At 35.3% G+C, this 20300-nt stretch overlaps 1 protein-coding gene, 1 long non-coding RNA gene and 1 other non-coding gene across 4 annotated transcripts in view; 1 reads left to right on the forward strand and 2 right to left on the reverse strand.

Moving 5' to 3' along the window:
* Positions 1-17654, forward strand: part of SGPP1 (sphingosine-1-phosphate phosphatase 1) — a 36203-nt gene extending 18549 nt beyond the window's left edge. The window contains exons 2-3 of one of the 2 annotated variants that reach the window (XM_019923005.3): positions 8308-8397; positions 15198-17654. In XM_019923005.3, coding sequence (XP_019778564.1) covers positions 8308-8397; positions 15198-15749 — 642 coding nt within the window. In that variant the 3' untranslated portion in view covers positions 15750-17654. The remainder of the gene's footprint in view (positions 1-8307; positions 8398-15197) is intronic. The other variant, XM_073800411.1, reaches the window with a different exon arrangement.
* LOC117311476 (small nucleolar RNA SNORA61) lies at positions 3710-3835 on the reverse strand. The gene has a single exon (XR_004525672.1). It is a non-coding gene; the product is annotated as a small nucleolar RNA SNORA61 (small nucleolar RNA).
* LOC109547901 (uncharacterized) overlaps positions 4878-20300 on the reverse strand; it is a 44170-nt gene continuing 28747 nt past the window's right edge. The window contains exons 3-4 of the long non-coding RNA XR_002173886.3: positions 8011-8175; positions 4878-6257 (exon numbers count right to left, since the gene is read on the reverse strand). This is a non-coding gene — a long non-coding RNA (uncharacterized lncRNA). The remainder of the gene's footprint in view (positions 6258-8010; positions 8176-20300) is intronic.

A 20300-nucleotide genomic window follows, 5' to 3' on the forward strand; every position in this document is an offset into this window, starting at 1 on the left:
CTTGATCGTGGTGTATAATACTTTTAATGTGCTGTTGGATTTTGTTTGCTAGTACTTTGTAGAAGATTTTTGCATCAGTATTCACAAGGGATATTGGCCTGTAGTTTTCTTGTGATGTCTTTGTCTGGTTTTGATATCAGAGTAATAACGGCCTCACAGAATGAGTTAGGAAGTGTTCCCTCTGCTTCTGTTTTTTGGAAGAGCTTGGGAAATACTGACATTAAATCTTCCTTAAATGTTTGGTGGAATTCACCAGTGAAGCTGTCTGGACTCAGGTTTTTCTTTGGAGGTTTTTTTTTTTTTTTTTACATCTTTATTGGAGTATAATTGCTTTACAATGGTGTGTTAGTTTCTGCTTCATAACAAAGTGAATCAGTTATACATATACATATGTTCCCATATCTCTTCCCTCTTGCGTCTCCCTCCCTCCCACCCTCCCTATCCCTTCCCTCTAGGTGGTCACAAAGCACCAAGCTGATCTCCCTGTGCTATGCGGCTGCTTCCCACTAGCTATCTATTTTACGTTTGGTAGTGTATATATGTCCGTGCCACTCTCTCACTTTGTCACAGCTTACCCTTCCTCCTCTCCATATCCTCAAGTCCATTCTCTAGTACTTTGGAGGTTTTTGATTACTTACTCACTTTCTTTACTTGTAAGTCTGTTTAGACTATATTTCTTCTTGAGTCAGTTTTGGTAATTTGTGTTTTTCCAGGAATTTGTGTATTTCATCTAGGTTATCTAATTTGTTAGCATATAATTGTTCATAGTTTTCTCTTATAATCCTTTTTTAAAAAAATAAATTTATTTATTTTTGGCTGTGTTGGGTCTTCGTTGCTGTGTGCAGGCTTTCTGTAGTTACGGCGAGCGGGAGCAACTCTTCATTGCGGTGCGCGGCCTTCTCATTGCGGTGGCTTCTCTTGTTGTGGAGCACAGGCTCTAGGTGTGAGGGCTTCAGTAGTTGTGGCACGTGGGTTCAGTAGTTGTGGCTTGCGGGCTCTAGAGCGCAAGCTCAGTAGTTGTGGCAAACAGGCTTAGTTGCTCCTCGGCATGTGGGATCTTCCTGGACCAGGGCTTGAACCTGTGTCCCCTGCACTGGCAGGCAGATTCTTAACCACTGCGCCACCAGGGAAGTCCGTCTTGTAATCCCTTTTATTTCTGTAAGATCAATAGTAATGTTTCCACTTTCGTTTCTGATTTTAGTTATTTGCATCCTCTTCTTTTTTTTTTTTTGTCAGCCAGGCTGTAGATTTATTAGTCTTGTTGTTCTTTTTTTTTTTTTTTTTTTTTGCAGTACGCGGGCCTCTCACTGTCGTGGCCTCTCCCGCTGCGGAGCACAGGCTCCGGACGCGCAGGCTCAGCGGCCATGGCTCACGGGCCCAGCCGCTCCGCGGCATGTGGGATCTTCCCGGACCAGGGCACGAACCCGCGTCCCCTGCATCGGCAGGCGGACCCTCAACCACTGCGCCACCAGGGAAGCCCTTGTTGTTCTTTTTAAAGAAATAACTTAGTTGTGTTGCTTCTCTTGTTTTTCTATTCTGTATTTCATTTTTCTCCACTCTTATCATTTTGTTATTTCCCTCAGTTGCTAGCTTTGCATTTAGTTTGCTCTTCTTTTTCTAGTCTTCAAGGTACAGAGTTGTGACTGATTTCTTTCTTTTTAACGTAGGGCTCCACTGTTATACACTTCCCTCTGAGTGCTGCTTTTATTGTATTACATGATTTTTATTATGTTGTGTTTTGTTTTTACTTGTCTCTATTTTATAACTTCCCTGTGATTTTATCTTTGGCCTATGGTTATTTAAGCGTAGTTTAATTTCGGGACCTCCCTGGTGGTCCAGTGGTTAAGAATCTGTCTTCTGGGCTTCCCTGGTGGTGCAGTGGTTGAGAGTCCGCCTGCCGATGCAGGGGACACGGGTTCGTGCCCTGGTCTCGTGCCCTGGTCCGGGAAGATCCCACATGCCACGGAGCGGCTAGGGCCATGAGCCATGGCTTCTGAGCCTGCGTGTCCGGAGCCTGTGCTCCGCAACGGAAGAGGCCACAACAGTGAGAGGCCCGCGTACCACACACACAAAAAAAGAATCTGTCTTCTGATGCAGCGTACATGAGTTCGATCCCTGGTCGGGGAAATAAGATCCCACATGCCACGGGGCAGCTAAGCCTGCACCGCAACTACTGAGCCCTTCCACTCTAGAGCCTGCGGGCCACAACTAGAGAGAAGGCCGTGGGCTGCAACTGGAGAAGCCCCCACACCGCAAGGAAGAGGCCTCGAGTTGCAGTGCGTGCTGCAACTAAGAACCAACACAGCCAAACAACAATTAAAAAAAAAAAGAGTAGTTTAATTTCTACATACAGTTGATCCTCATTTTTCATGCATTGCTTGTTTGTAAGTTTACCTACTCAGTAGAATTTGTCACTCGAGAATCAGTACATTCAGACCTGTGCAGAGTGGTGAAAAATTTGAGTCATCTGGTATACATGTTCCCAGCCAAGGCTGAGCAAGGCAATAAACTGCTTTCTTGTTTCAGCTGTTATACTGTAAACAAGAGTCCTTTTTGCAGTCTGTTCAGTACCACATTTGTCATGTCTTTGTGCTTTTTTTTGATGGCTTTGCTGTTTAAAATGGTCCCCAAGCTGCAGTGCTGTTTAGTGTTCCTACATACAAGAAGGCTGTGATATGCTTTACAAAGGAAATATACATGTGTGAAGTAAGATTCATTCAGGCACCAGTTATACTTCTTTTGGCCATGAGTTCAATATTAATGCATCAACAATATAGTACATCCAGAAAATGGAAGAGGAAATTCACTGATGTGTATGTAAGGCCACTCTGGAAATGCTGAAGTAGTATCTGTAGTGTCTGATGAAGCTATGGAAAAGATGGAAAAGTGGCTGACTTTGTGGATTCATGAGATGATAACCAATTAAAAAAAAGAAAGCATAGTGGACAGCATCATTATGAAGCTGAAAGCCAATGAAATCATGTTACCCAGAGTAAGGAAAATATTAAATTCTTCTCTTGTAGTACTGACTGGCCTGCACATTTCAAAAGACTATACAGCATGAAAAATGTTAAACTTGCAATAATCCTGAGTCAAGATCAAGAGGCTGTGGGAGAATCTTTAGGTTGTCTGCTAAGTGTTATTTAGGAAAAAGGCTATGTGGAAAAGCAGGTTTTCAATGCTGATGAGACTGGCTTATAGAACTATTTCTCCAGTTCTGTCAATGTTTGTTTCAGTTATTTTTGGGCTTTGTTTGGTGCAAATGTGTTTATAATCATTATATCTTCTTAAAGAATTGATCCTTTTATCAATACATATTGTCCTTTGTCTTTGGTAACAATTTTTGACCTGAAGTCTGTTTTGTCTGATTTTAGTAGTGGCACATAGTTCTCTCTGTTGGTTACTATTTGCATGAAATATGTTTTTCCATTTGTTCACATTCAACCTATTTGTGTCTTTGGACCCAAAGTGAGTCTCTTTAGGCAGCATATAGTTGGATCGTGCTTTCTTATCCATTCTACCAATCTCTGCCTTTCATTGGAGAGTTTAAACCATTTCCATCTAAAGTAATTACTGATAAGGAATGACTTTTGACATTTTGCTATTTGTTTTCTGTGTCTTATGCGTTTTTTACTTCTAATTTCCTACATTGCTGTTTTCTTTTGTGTTTGAGTTTTTTATAGTGTACCTTTTTTTTTTTTTTTTTTTACCTTGTTTTAAACTAGCCCACATGCTATATAGCAGACACTATGAGCACAGCTTCAGGACTACTATTCCTCCTTTTACGACCACTGAGACCAGGGTTCAGATCCAATGGAAAAGGGAACTGGAGGGTTATAGCATACCATTTTGATTCCCTTCTTATTTCCTTTTGTGTATATTTTTTAGATACTTTCTTTGTGGTTACCATGGGGATTACAATTAATAACTAGATATATTTTGAAGGTATAACTGACACTTTTAATGGATTGGATGATGGGTATGAATGAGGAAGTCAAGGTTAACAACAAGGTATTTGGCCTGAGGAATGGAACAGTGGAGAAGTCATTTATTAGGAAGGAGATAACCATAGGAATTTAAGTTGGTCAGATGTGGAGACGGCAGAGAAATCAGGAGTTCAGATTTAGTCGTGTTACATTTGAGATGCCTGTTAGACATTGATCATGTAGGCAGTTGGATATAAAAGTCTGAGATTCAGGAGACGTGTCCTGGCTAGAGATGGAAATTTGAGTCATGAACATATGGATTGTATATAAATCCTTGGGACTGGATGAGATCACTAAGGGAGTGAGTGTAGATTGGGAAATGGGCACACTAATACTAAAGAGCTGTGAGTAAAGGGGGGAACTAACAAAAATGACTGAAAAGGAGTGGTCTATGTATATTTTATATATTTCTAATAGATTCTGTTATTTCTTAGGAAAGGATAATTCCACATAAATCTGTTTTCTTTCCAGCAATGTCTAAATGAGGACAGTGGTCCTAAATATTAGTGGTCCTAAATTTTAGAGACAGTTTAACATAAAATAAAAAGGTAGTTATAATTTGGATATTCTTAAATATAAAATAATTGTGCCAGATGAATTGGTTATTATGCATAATCTTCCTCCCCCAGCATGATCCCACTTTAGGAATATTACTTTATCTAGTTTTTCTAGGTGGTTTTACTTTTTTTTTTTTTTTTTTTTTGGCGGTACGCGGGCCTCTCACAGTTGTGGCTTCTCCCGTTGCGGAGCACAGGCTCTGGACGCGCAGGCTCAGCGGCCGCGGCTCACGGGCCTAGCCACTTCGCGGTATGTGGGATCTCCCCGGACCGGGGCGCGAACCCGTGTCCCCTGCATCGGCAGGCAGACTCTCCACCACTGCGCCACCAGGGAAGCCCGGTTTTACTTTTTATAGTCATTAAAATCTGTGATCTTTTTTATCTGCTTAAAAGATTGCTTGATAAAATACTTCTTTGCTTTGATACTGTAATTATACTGAATTCTGTTCTGCGGGGAGCGAATGTGAAAGTTATGTAGTCAGAACTGAATCAGGTCTTCCCCCAAATGTGTTTCTTTCCACAAAAAAAATCTAGGGAAAATATTGTGAAGGTAGAGACTAATTGCTTAAGAAAATCAAACATCAATGAAAAAAAAATGACTTGTTCTTTTCCCAAGTAGTCATCTTACCCCAGTGAGATCTAAAGGTGCTCTGGAATAGGGGAAAAGCTTCCGCATCTAGCTTGTTTGCATTCCTAACTCTCCCATTTAAACACTTGGAGTTAGTAAACCTGAATAAAGGTGGATTAAGTTAAGTTAAATTCAGTTAACTTAAAATGCTTCTTTTTGCCTACCTTCAGTCCTAGCTTTTGAGACTTAATAAATGAATTTTTCTTCTATCTATTGTGTAAGAGAATTCCCACCAATAACTTTGTACTTTTTTACTTCCTTATGGGGTCTAAGTGAAAAAAGAGAAAGAAGAAAGACGCATAGGAGACTTTTTTGGTGGTGGTGGTAGTTTTTACTTCTTTGCCTCTCCCTTGCTATTAACAGTTTTAAAAAAAATTAACAGAAAAATTGAAAATACCTGAGTGCCTGCTACAGAGACAAAAGCCACTGTTATCATCTCTCACCTAGATTGTAACAGCAGCCTCCTAACTGGTCTTCCTGCTTCCACCCTTGCTCCCTTATTGTCTAATCCCATGACACTGCTCTGCTCAAAACCCTGCAATGGCTCCCCATTTGATTCCCCACAAAATCAGATTTCTTACGGAGGGCTCTCAGGCTCTGGTTGCCATGACCTCTCTCACCTCTCCTCCTACCTGCTCTCTCTGTTCCAGCCACACTAGCTTCCTTGCCAGTCACATTTCCTCATTAAAGACTTTGCTCTACCTGATCCCACTCCCTCAAATAGGTTCTTTCCTCAGATACCTGGTTGGCTAATTCTCTCACTTCCATCCAGTCTTGCCTTAAATCTCAGCTTGTCAATATAAAGCCTCCACTGACTATCTTTTAATACTTTAACCTGCCCCACTCACACGCCCATACTCCTAATCCTATTTCTGTTACAGTTTTAATTATGATAGGTGTGGTTATGCTCTGGTAATGACTTAACCCTGAAAACAGCTTAACAACGAAAGCTTATTTCTCATTTGTGTTTCATATCCATTATGGGTTAGCAAACGACTCTGTTCCACTTAGAACCTCAGGGACCCAGGCTGATGGAAGTTTGCCCATCTTGTGATGCATCTCAACATGCAGCTTCCAGCGTCCCATCTGTAGGGAAGAGAGAGTTCATAGAATGATTGAAAGGGGCAGAAGTCACCTTTTTCCCAGTTCATTGTCAGAACCAGTCACATGGCCCCAATCTAACTGCAAAAGGAGCACAAGGAATATTTGGTGAACATTACTGTTTCAACACCTGTTCTCTTTTTATTTCTCCATAGTACTTATCATGTTTTATTGTATAATTTGTATATTTTATATAAAATGTCATTTATATATTTACATATTGTATAGTTTGCATATTTTGTTTCTATTATTTAGTGCCTTTCCTCAGCAAGAATTTAAAACTTATTCTCCTAGAAAACCTCACTACTTACAGCTTCTTGGACACAAGCATTTCTTCATTTGCTCCTGCTGTTTGTAATGTCCTCTATCTTTTTTGCCCTGTGCTCCTTTTTCCTCTAAAGAGTAAATCCGACTTATCTTTTGGGACAATTTGAATCTTAATCTGGGAGACTCAACTAACATCCTTAAACTAAGTTAAAGGCCCATCCCTTAGACTCCCTCTGAATTTTTATTATACTCCTATCATAGCCCTTAACCTCCTTATAGGGTTACATGTCTGTCTGCCCCATTAACCAAGTTCCTCATGCATATGGAAGAATGTCTGGAGAAATACATGGGGCCTAGAAAAGAAACTATGAGGATCCGAATAAGGACAGTATAAGTAGGGTGACGGGATGACAGAATCAAGAAATATTTAGAAAGTAAAATCAGCAAGACTTGCTTATTGGTTGAATATGAGGGATAAGGGAGAAATCAAGGATAATTCTTACTTCTCATTTAGATTATGATACTTCCAAGTGACATAGGGAATATGAGAGGAGGAACAAGTCTAGGTGGTAGGATGATGAGTTGGGTTTGAGGTATAGTATGTTTAACTCCATAAGGATCTCAAGATGGAGATATGTGCAGGGGTTGGCTAAATGGTTCTTAATCCAAGGACATGGGTAGGTGTTCAGCATGCTAAGTAGTAGTTAAAAGATAAGAAAAGGTGAGACTGCCAATAACTACTAAGGGCAGAACCCTTAGTTAAACTAACGTTTAAGGAACAATTAGAGGAATACATGCTCTTGGGCAGAAAACACAGAAAAAAATAGGTGGTGAAAGGGGAACCACGAGAGTGTGATGCTGTAGAAATCAAGGTATTTAGACTTTCAGGAAGAAATATGTGGGCCATGTTAAAAGCAGTAGAGAAGTCAAATCAAAACAACTGTGTACTAAATCTTGACCACTCTTCTTGCAACGTTACTTAACTCTTTCAACTCCACTTCTTATTGAACCACCTTGAATTCTTATTGAATTGAACTATCTCGGCTTCAATTTCATTGAGAAATTTGAAGTTATCAGGCACATGCCCATCCATCAATCATTTCCTCCTTCCGTTTAATATCAGGAGCTTCAAAGCCAAGTCTAATACCAGTGCCATTAATACTAAGAGTTGTCTACATTTTAAGTTTTTTCCCAATTTATGGCTTTCTGCTCCCAGTATCCCACCAAAATTTTTTGCAATAAGGTTGCCATTTGAAATTTTAGTGGAGGGGCAAAAATGGACAACAAATTACGTGATGCTGAATATCAAAAGGAAGATGTGGAAATGGCAAATAGCACTCAGTCACTGATGGAAGTGAGAGGGAGATAATGCCTCCTGCCCAAGGGAGCAATGATATTCACCTGGACCAGATTCAGGTGTTATTCCAGAGGCACTTTCATTTTGGAGCTACAGTAAAAGTATGTCTCTTACCTGTTTTTCTTCTGTAGCATACCAGTGATTGAATCTTTACTGTAGAAGCAAAAATGAGCCAATTCCCACAACGAAGATTGTAGAAGCATTCCATTTGATTCATTTGTTCATTCATGTAAAAGTATTTCCTGAATGTCTGCTATGTGCCATGCTTATGGTTAGGTGCTGGGAATACAACGGAGAGTAAAAAACACATAGTTCTTGTTCTCCTGGAGTTTTGTAGTATAGTGATTTTTTATTTGCTTGTTTATATTTAACCTAATTTATTTAACTAATTTTACTTTTTTTTCCCTTTAGTATCCTCTTATATATGGACTGATTCTTATTCCCTGCTGGTGTTCTCTAGTTTGCCTAAGTAGAATTTACATGGGCATGCACTCCATTCTGGTAAGGAAAAACATTGTGTTCATAGAGCTTTATTTTTTTCTAAAATCGACAGGCAATTGTATAATTTTTACTCATTTTCAAACTTACTGGAAACCTAAATGAGAAAATATAGTTACTGTAAATCTTCTTTGTTTTGCAAAAATAGAAACAGGATGCTTTGTAAAGTTTTAATGTAGTTATCACGTATTTCATACAAATAGTTCCCACAATAACCAAGTATTATACTCAGGATAACATTTCTCCCTCCTTCCATTTTCACTTTTCTTTTCTTTCTCATTCTCTTCTATGCCTTTCCTACCACGGAGTCAAAACCAACAATGTAAATACAGACACCAAGGAGCTCTACTTATAAGTGAGGACCCAGTGACTAGAAGCTAAATGAACTTAAAACTGTCCTGGTGCCACTTGTATTTGAATATTAAACTCTAGTTTTCTTCTCTTTCCCGACAGTATTTTAGGGCTTACATCAGATATTTTATTTTGAGAATGCAATTCAGTTTCAAAAGCAGCAGCACAGAGACCCTGTACTCTTTCAGCCAGCCACGCCTACCCACTTCCCTTCCCCTCCATCCCATTGACATTTCCTAGTTCTGGCCTGTACCATCTCTTAACCAGATTACTGCAGCAACTTCTTAATTAGCAGCCCCACTTCCAATAAGACACTGCTCCGTACAGTGTTTAGCCTCCTGTTGTAGTTTACTGTCCAAAACACAAGTATGATGCCATACTGAATGACTTATGTTTCCTCAAATGCAAAGGGTGTTTCATATCCCAATACCATTAGGAATGCCTTAACCGCCACATGGAATGCCCTTTCCCTTTTCTTTGCCTAACGGACTATCCTCTCCTGTTCTTCACGACACACAAAAAAACATTATCTCCTAAAGCCTCATTACCTTCCCCATCTTTCCTTTCTCAAGACTGGTTAGGTAGCCTTTCTCCCAGAGCATATTGAACATAATTCTGGCATAGCACTTATGCTAAATTGCTATTGCTTTTTTCTTTATCTTTCATCCCCACTAGATAATAAGCAACATGAGAAAAGTAACCCTCTATCCCTTGCATTTAGTGTGGTGTCTCTTATGACACTCTGTGAATGTATTATGTATTATCTTGTAGATAAAGGATCAGAAGAAAGATGGAGAGATAGAAATGAATTCATGGAATCCAAAAGTTTATAATAGGTTATATAAAATTTTTCTTGTCCTTAACAAGTTCACATTTTTAGACTTTTCTACTCATAAAAGTATCTCATTAGCTTATTTCGTAGCTGTAGAAGTATTGGGTTTCTACTTCTTCCTCAGATTGCTTGCTTCCAGCAGCTGCCCCTTCACTAGTAAATTACCAGAAGTGCCAAATGCTCTGTTAAGAAGCAAGCTATTTGTGTTTTATTTTTTATAATTATTTATATTAATGCAAATTATGAATTGGCATATAATTCTGTCTTTCTGACTAATCTCTACTAGTTTTATAATAGACTAAGTATCACATTTTTATATCAAATCTAATATTAGTCACAAGAAAATGTTTTCCATCTCTGTGCCATGTTACAGTTATTCCCTTCCACTACCAATTAGCAATATTGCACCTAAAAAACTAACAAAAGGTTATGCATCTATGAATGATAATATTATCCCTAGATTCATTATCATCATAAAAGAGGAATAAGAATCTTAATATATTGAATATGTAATCTCAACCATGCTGTTCTTAAAAAAAAGGAAATGTATAGTGAATTAATTAAATATTTAAGCTGAGTTCAGTTCATGTTTAGATACTGGATAACATCTGTTCTTGAATCAGCTGAAGTAAAAACAATATTGATGTATTATTTTTCAAATCATGAGTCTGACAACCAAATCATGAGTCCGATAACCCTCGGTCTTTTTTTTTGGCCGCACTGTGAGGCTTGTGGGATCTTAGTTCCCAGACCAGGGATTGAACCCGGGCCCCAGCAATGAGAACACCAAGTCCTAACCACTGGACCACCAGGGAATTCCCCAGCCCATCTTTTAATTATTCAAAAACGATCTTGTCCCATAAAATGTCTTTATCAGTTTTATTCTGACTAGCTACTGAATTTTATTATGTATAGCATTGCAAGTTGTTTTCCTTTTAAAAGTAAAATCACAGATGACTTGCAAGCATCGTAAATTATGTTTCTGTATTATAAGCACAATTATTCCTAATCAATAATATATTGGTTTTATCATTTGATAATTGATATATGAAATTATAGTCATAATGAACCCCCCCTTTTTACATTATGGATCTAATATATTCCCACAATTTTCACTTTTTCCTATATTTTAATGCTTCAGTAGTTACCTGCATTTTGAACTATTTTCTTAATCATAATTTGTATCTTCATTGTTTATTGTGAAATTACTATGGAACTATAGGCAGAGTATGCCCTAGAAGTTGCTAATAGGTGCTTAGATGCCATATTATCTAAGCAGATGTCTTTATTAACATTAAGAAGAAAGTTCTAATAATGTAGTCTAAATAATTTATATTAACGAGCACTTTGTTGAGTATTTTCCATATGCTTTGTTTTTATTGTTATAACACAAAGAGCAACACTTAAGTTTATTTTTAACATTTGCCTACCTTCCTAGATTTTCTTAATCCCCAGAAAAGTAGAGGAGTTACCACATCCATTTTTCCTCTATTTATTTATGTATGTATTTGTTTATTTGTTTATTTATTTGGCCGTGCCATGCGGCATGTGGGATCTTAGTTCCCCAACCGGGGTTGAACGCATTGGGAGTGCAGAGTCGTAACTTAATGGGGAAGTCCCCATTTTTCCTTTATTCATCATCAAACCTAGCTCTAAAAATTTCTTGAAACACAAGCCATTTTTAAATTACTAGATTAAGTACTTGACAAATTACTGTTTTGTTTCTACATTAGTAAAATTATGAATATGTTATAATTACATTTACCCAAAATTGTACTAAAAGTTTATTTTTCTATATGTGGAAAGTCTTTTTAGAAAGATATTATGAGATCATAAAGTAGAATGTACCTCTCAAACCCATTTTTATAACAAGACATAAAAATCAAACTAACCAAACAACAGGAAAAATCCTGAAATCATGTTATAGAGAAAGATCCAGAACAGTAAACACTAAGAGTTTTAATAGTGGTTATTTCTGGGTAATAATTACTTGTTATCGTTTATCCATATTTTCTAGTTTTTCTGTACTGAACATGTATTAAATTTGAATTTTAATTAAAGATAAAAATTTCAAAATCCATCCCTAATAATGCCTTTATAATCAGGAATTGCATTCCAATAATACATTTTGTTAGAAACCCTGTTGGCATCACTGACATGTTGAATTAGAAGCAGAACACCTGAAATATGTTACAATTAAAAAAAAAAAAACCCTAGGAGCCAGCAGAAGTCTTGAATTCTAGCCTCAGCGAATCACTAGCCTCTCTAGTTTTATTTACTGATTGGAAGAAATGAAAAGGAGACAATTTCAGATTTAAAACATAAGAAATCTTTATTGAATTTATGGTATTTGATATCTTCTACCATAAATTTGATAACCATGAACATTCCATTCAAATGTGTAATTATTAACTTTTATGGCATGTATGTTATCTATAATTAATAAGTATCTAAAATTATTTCCTGTTTCTTTTTGGAAAATTTCCTACTTTGAGTTCTTTATGCTACCTTTAACATCAGCTTTTCTTTATTGCATACTTTGTGCTGTAATGCTTAAAACCACTTACACATTTTAATATTGTACATTAAATTGATATTACAGTGATAGCCACCATGTTTATGTCCTGAATTCAATCATTCTTCCTTCTGGTTCTGTAGCATGGAAATTAAATGTGCCTTTTTATCCAGGATAATATTATAAATAATTAATAATTCAATCAGAAAAGGAGGCAGATTTGTATAGAGACTTGTAGTAATCTAAGTTTATTACTCATAGAGCTATAAAAGAAAAGCAGAGGACAACAAATATTGGATGTTTTCTGTCATACTGAAATATACATCTAAAAATATAATTGATGTGTTATCATATATATATATATATATAACCATGTAAATCAGTAAGAAAAAGAAAATCCAAAGGAATAGTTGCCTTAAAGACACAAATATACATTGTATAGAAAAGGAACAGTCCATAAACATATGAAATAATGCTTAATTAATTATCAGGGAAATGCAAATAAAACATCAAGAAATACCAACAACTGATGGGATATAAATTTCTGTAAACATTTTGGAAATTTTTTATTGTCTTGTACAATTGAACGTGCACATATACTATGATTCTGCCATTACATTCCTAGGCATATGTCCTGGAGAAACTTTCATAGACCCATATGGGAACATAAAAAGAAAGAACATAGAGGCATTGTTTATAATGCTGCTTGGTTTAAGAATATATACCAATTAAGAAAGCTCAACCATAACCAATGAACTAATCCAAAAGCTGAAAACATCCTAAGTGACCATCAGTGGGAAAATAGATAAATTGTATAACCACACAATAAAATATTACATGGTTGTGACAGTGAATGACCTATAACTAACTACGTATGATGAATGAATCTTAAAAACTTAATGTTAAGTGTAAAAAGCAAATCAAAAGAGAATGCATACTGCCTAACATTTTTATAAAGCTCAGGAAGAAGCAAAACTAGGTAATGTTTTGTTTGGAGATATGTGATAAAACAGTTTTTAAAAGCAGGTACTTATTCAGCTAATACTCAGGCTTATGCAGAGTGATAGAACTAGGAAACAACATACCAATAGATTCAAAGTACTGGTAATATTATAGTTCTTTTTGGGGGCAGTGATTTCATAGATATTCTTTTTGTAATTTCACATATACTTTACGTATCTTATTCTATGTACTAACTATTACATAATAAAAATCTTAGGACAGAAAAACATTAAGCTCCTACTCTGCTGCTTAACTGTACTGAATGCTGTTGAGAAGTAACCATTGTTTTGGGCAGCATAAAGGTCACTAGTATCCATGAAAAGAGTGGTTTCAATGCAGTGATGAGTTTAGGAAAAAATAAGAAGTGAGAAGGTGGAGGCAGTGAATATAAGCAACTCTTCCGATAAATTTTTCAGTGATACTAGATCCCAGGGTTTCGTTTTGTTTGTTTTAAGGTGGAAATTCTGAAACAGTTTTGTTCATGTCAGGAATGATTCAGAAAGGAAAGTTCTTTTAATAATAGTGTTATTTCCTCCAATAAACCATCTTCTATTTTCTACCCAGTTGTTTGTACCTAAAAGTAGGAGTAGGAGTCATTTTTGATCCCTTTTTCTTTTGCTTCTCTCTTACATTCAGATCATCACCAAGTTGAAGTTCGTCAACTCTAATTTTAAAATATTTTACTAAATCCATCTATGTACGTCTCTTTATATGGACCACATCTAGAGTGAACCACTACAGTAGCCTCCCACTAGTGTCTCCTGTCTTCCATACTTTACCCCTATAATATATTCTCTACACAGCAGATGGAATGTTCTTCTATAAATATCCATCAGATTTTATTACACTCCTACTTGGGAATCTTTCAGGCTCCCTATCACTTTTGAAATAAAATCTGAACTTCTTACCTAGCCTACAGGGGCCCTATCTACATGATTTGACATCTGCCTGTCTCTTGGATCTCATATCACATCACTCTTCTCACTATTTGAGCCACACGGAATTTCTCTCAGTTCCTTGAACTCACTAGGTTCTTTTCTGCCTCAAGGCCTTGGCACTTGGTATTCCCTCTACCTGGGACACTTCTTAGATCTAAAGATAGGGCTGACTCTTTTTTGGAATCAAATTTCTGCTCAAGGGTCACCTCCTCAGACAGGTTTCCCTAATCACCCTAATAGGGTCTTTCATCATTCTATCCCATTGTCTTGTTTTAATTTCTTTATAACAATCTGAAATTGTAATATTTATCTATTTTTTACTCACATGGTTATTGTCAGTCATCCCCACTAAAATGTAAGCTCTATGGCGTAGGAATCTTTTCATTTATTAAGCAGTGTATCCTCAGCCCCTAAAATAGCGTCAGGCACATGTAGGTACTCAATAAGTATTTGTTCAGTGAATAAATGAATGAATGGGAAAAGGAAAAATAGGCTTTGTATCCTCTTTAGTCATGGAAATAATTATGTATTTAAATGTGTGATTATTATATTAAATGCATGAAGATGAAGTCTTTGAAAAATAAGTACAGTTGATCCTTGGACAACGCAGAGGTCAGCACAATCAAAAATCCACCTATCATTACAGAGTGCCCTTCATAAACTTGGTTCCTCTGTATCTGCAGTTCCTTTGTATCAGGGGTTCTGCATCCTCAGATTCAACCAACGGGGATCATGTAGGACTGTACTACTGTTTACTATTGAAAAAAATCAGCAGTTAAGTGGATCCACACAATTCAAACTCAGGTTGTTTAAGGGTCAGCTGTATATTGTTTTCCCCAGAAATCACTACATACGTTAAGCATAGTTTATTGTTCATTTGAATATACATTTGTGTATAGCATATATGTATTAATTTGTAAAAGGGCAGAGCTATAAAAGCATAATCATTTTATTATCATCAGTGAATCTTTTTAGTATTATTAAAACAGCTTTTAGTACCTATTATATAAAGTTTACTTTAAGAATGTGACATATTTAAAAATGTACATTTATTAACATTGAAATGTGAAATATATATATATATATATATATATATATATATATATATTTCCTTAAATGCCAAAAAAGTATTATACTAAACAACTCTACCTTCTTCTTTTCTCAGGATGTTATTGCTGGATTCGTATATACCATTTTAATCTTAGCTATCTTCTATCCATTTGTGGACCTGATTGACAACTTCAACCAAACTCACAAATATGCTCCATTAATCATCATCGGGCTTCATTTAGCCTTGGGGATCTTTTCTTTCACTCTAGACACTTGGAGTACATCCCGGGGAGACACAGCTGAGATTCTAGGAAGTGGTGCTGGGATTGCATGTGGATCTCATTTTACCTATAAAATGGGTCTAATATTAGATCCTCCTCTGGATATATTACCTTTACCTAGGCCCCCCATTTCAGTGACTCTGTTTGGAAAAGCCATATTGCGGATTCTCGTAGGGATGTTGTTTGTACTAGTAGTCAGAGATATAATGAAAAGGATCACTATTCCTTTAGCCTGTAAAATCTTCAATATACCATGTGATGATGTTCGAAAAGCAAGACAGCACATGGAAGTTGAACTTCCTTATCGGTATATTACCTATGGAATGGTTGGTTTCTCGATCACATTTTTTGTTCCTTACATATTTTTCTTTATTGGTATCTCTTGATGGAGAAACATTGTTTACGATAAGAAAGGAGGGTATCAGTTACTGATATCTAAAACCATATTCTAGTTAAAAGCCAAATCAGAGTTAGGCTTTTGCAGGAATTTAACTTAAATAATTATTTAAGTAAATTCATAGGAGTCAGTGCATTTTATCATTGCACATCCAGTTATTGTTTTAGGTGAGCTGAGCTATTTCAACATTGAGAAAATGATAAGTATCCATTTGGAATGTTCATGTAATATTTGGAGAGTTTTATGCTGTTATGGATTCAAGTTATATATAATATATATTAAGGAACATAATATATAATTATGTATCTAATATATGTTATATATAAAATAATATACCTAAGTTTTTTTTTAAACCATGGGGGTGTATTATAAAATCAATAATAATATGCAAACAGTTGTGCCTGTGTATTTGGACTTAATACAGGTATGTTGTTATTAACAGATATATTTAATGTTTATTTACTATGGGAGCCATTTCCTAACCAAATTGCATAATTACTAGACCAGAATTCGTACGCTACCACATATTGATTTCCTGCCTCTTTTTATACTGCCATCACCTTTCATGTTACTCATGATGTTGAACATAGGAGGCATTTTTAATGGACCAAATTTTCAGAAAAATTAGTTTTTGAATTCCTTTTTTTTTGTTTCCCAGTTCTGTACACTGTGTTGAATGTACTTTATTTGCACTTGTTCTGGACATTAGTTTAATAATTCAGGTACTGAATTTTATTGCTTGCTAATTGTGCCTTTCTGTTGCTGAATTAAGAAATGCCATGTATACTGTGATATAAAAATAAGACTAACTTTATCTTAAGTTACATATAATCAGACAAATATTTTAAAAAATATCTGTCAAGCTAACAGGGCTAGCAGTAAACCACCTTCAGTTCTTCAGCCTTTGTTTAGAAAGAAATGTGGAATGGACTAAACTTTCTCACTAATTTATTGGGAACCTAAATGGATAAATATTTCCATTTTTGTAGGTATTTTTCTGTGCATTGTAAGTTATAGGAACAAGATATATTTTTTGTACATTGTCTTGATCGTTTATACTACAGGTAGATATTTCCAGTGAATGGAACTGTAATTGAACTTTATAGGTGGGACAATGCACATTTCATATGTAAACAAACCATTTTTCTAAATTATTTGGAAACGATTGGGTTTAGCAGTGTTAACTTTTAATACCATTTATTAGCTACTGTGGTAAATTATAAAATTTTAAAGTATCAGTATTTTAGGTCCTATTATTTTTTTCAACCTTTTGTTATTTTCATGGTGGAATATTTGAGTATAAATATTAAACTATTCTTTATGCTGTTCGTGCCTTTATATTTTGAAGTGTAATTGTAATTAGGTTAACATTAAGTTTATTTGTAGTAAGTTTTTCATAAAGAAGAGAATTAACTTTCCATGTAAATGAGCATCAGGTATGGAGTTACTGACTTAGTGCAATATCTGTCTGATTATCCAGAGGTATCAACTTAAGATGTTTCTATTTTGGGCAGCATAACTATTTGAGCTCATATTTTTATAATTATGATTGAGAATTTAGGGACTTGGTAATTTTTGCCAATAGTGAATCTGATAATTGTAAGTAAAACAACTAAATTTTCGACATTTACCTATTAGTTAACAGAAAACCAAGGCACTTAGGAACATATCGGTACGTTGGAAAATGTGCAAAGAACTTTTCTTTCAAAATGTGTTCACTGAATCAAATTTTAGGGACTATTTCCCATAATTTGAGTATACGCTATCTTATTAATTTTTATATCTAGCTTAAAAGGTATTCAAAAATATTCCATTTCTTTGTGATTTATTGTTTTCTGTCCTATGATAGTTCCATGCTAAATGTATTTTAAAATAAAAGCCAAATTCAAGATTGGAGGGTGTTTTGTTTGCCTTCTATGCATTTGTTTCTGTATTGTCTGGTAGAGATTTATAAAATATATCTAGTATTTTCATTCTAGCAGTCTTTTCCTGTGAAGCGTTTTATTCAATATAAGTACTGTTTTTAGAAATAGAAGACATTGAAGAAATTCTTTAAGGTTCAAACTGCTTTGGACTCTATATATGATCATTCTGACACTGTACTTTTAGTGAAAAGTTTCATAACTTTATTTTTAAAACTTATGCATAAAACATGTTTCAGTAAAATCCACGACTGAGTATTGTAGGTAGTTGGCTGTTAATCCATTAATCCAGGAATTAATCATAATACAAAGAACAGGTACTTTTACAAGCAAAATAAACATATGGACATTTCATTTTGTAATTATAAAGTGCCATGACATGTGAACTGCAAAAACTAGGGCTTCCTGAAAGTCATTATAAGACCTAATATAAAGCAATGCTACTATAGTAGATTTATGTAATTTAATTTTATCTACCAGCTTTCTTTACAAGTAATGTTTATTAAATGTGTCTTTCAAAGACAACATAAAAATTAATTCAGTGATATGAGTATAATTTAAGGGCAGATTTTCATAAAATGTTTGATAAAGATGAGTAAATGTTAAAATGTTTTTATTTTGAGTAAAATTGTGTATAATCACACAATTTTATATGCAAAGATTTTTTATTGCCAAAGCAATTTCATTCTTGTTAAGAATGTTTACTCTAGATTTAAAACCAAACTGTTTAATCTGGACGTCAGTAAGGCCCAGTTTTTAAAATGCAACTTTATAGCTGAATTAGTTTTTCTGAAGGGAGTTTTTGTTGTTTACTGTGGAGATTATTTTGAGAAAGGGAAGAGGCAATAGTTTGAGAAAGTAATTTGATGTAGTGGATGTTACTACGCTATTATTTTGTCAAGTTTTGGTCATGTTCTTCCAGTTTTTGCTGTTATATACATAAGTTAAAAAGAAAACTTTTAGGGCTTCCCTGGTGGCACAGTGGTTGGGAGTCCGCCTGCCGGTGCAGGGGACGCAGGTTCGTGCCCCAGTCAGGGGGGATCCCGGGTGCCGCGGAGCGGCTGGGCCCGTGGGCCGTGGCCGCTGAGCCTGCGCGTCCGGAGCCTGTGCTCCGCAGCGGGAGAGGCCACAGCAGTGAGAGGCCCGCGTACGGCAAAAAAAAAAAAGAAAACTTTTAAACTTGAATTTTAAATAACTTTTACACTTGGATTTTAATGGTGGTTACATAGACTATAAATAGCACAATAAAAATAAGTTTTAACATGCTAATTACAAAGGACATTTTAGAAAGTTATTCATTTTTAAGCACACCAGACCACTACAAATCTTTACAAACAAAGCATGCCATGCCTTCCTTGTGAGACACACAGGAGGGAAAATTCAAAGAAAAATAAAAGAAATATATTTTTTAAATAAAAATGTTTACAGAAATAAACACTAACTTTTTAACCTCAACTATCTGGTATCTGCTAATTTGTCCTTTTTTCCTTTCATCATGTTTAGTCTTGGTGCACTTTCCATGGATGTCTAAAAAGCCTAGCTCCTAGTACTGTAAGTGACAGGCTATGACAGAAATCTAAAGTGTGTTTTTAAAGGGTATTTTCCTGTCATTTTCTAAAAGCCAAGTGAATTTTAAAATAGCTTTATGATGTATACTATATCATGATGTCTACAACATCATTGGGTTTATTTCAACCTTAAGTGTCATAAAGTCCATTATCTCAGGTTTTAAAAGTTCATACACTTATCTATTATGCTGTTTGCAATATTTGATTTAATACATATTTTTAAAGTTTCCTTTGTTACATAATGACATTTTCTTATGAGATGTAAAATGGATTCTCTTTTTAAAAAATAGTTACTACGGTAATATTACCTCTTCAGATTTGAGGTTTGTCCCTTGTCCTAAATTAGGGGTTCTCATAACTGAAATCCATTGTAGCACATATCACAACCTGTGATTATTTATGTATTATTTTCTTAAATTTTATGTCTTCATCTCCATGATGTAAGCTCTATGAGGAAAAGTGGCTTGTGCCTCTATTTACTTCTGGATCCCTGGGACAGAGCACGCATAATAATATATATTGAATGAATACCCAGTCCCTAGACAGGCTTCAGTATGTGTATTTATCTGGGTGAAAAATTCTACAATTTTCATCAGCTTCTCAGAGAGATCGGTGATCTAAAAAAGTTTAAAATTCTGTAATAGTCTACATTTTACTTCTTGTTCTAGCTGTTTTAAAGGTTTAGATTGTAAATAAACGCATCCAATTCATCTAGTAAAAATTTTGTCACTTTTCATGCAAATATTTAAAGGATAATCATTTAGATTCTTGAAATGTTTTACATGTAATTACTATAATACCCCATTGTATAGAATGTGATTTGTATCCAAATAAGTTTTAAGATGTTATTTTCTTTGGAATTAAAATAAAATCTGAGAAGAAAATATTCTGCATATATGGGGATATAACTTTAGTTTCTAGTAATAAGCTATATAAATATGTTCTTGAGAATATTACTTTGTACAGTTTGATCTTTAATCTTTCACATAACCAACTACTTCACAATCTGTGATTTTTATAATTAAAGTGATATTTATAATTAAAATGTAG

This window comes from Tursiops truncatus, chromosome 2, assembly GCF_011762595.2.
Source record: "Tursiops truncatus isolate mTurTru1 chromosome 2, mTurTru1.mat.Y, whole genome shotgun sequence".
Classification (NCBI taxonomy): Eukaryota; Metazoa; Chordata; class Mammalia; order Artiodactyla; family Delphinidae; genus Tursiops; species Tursiops truncatus.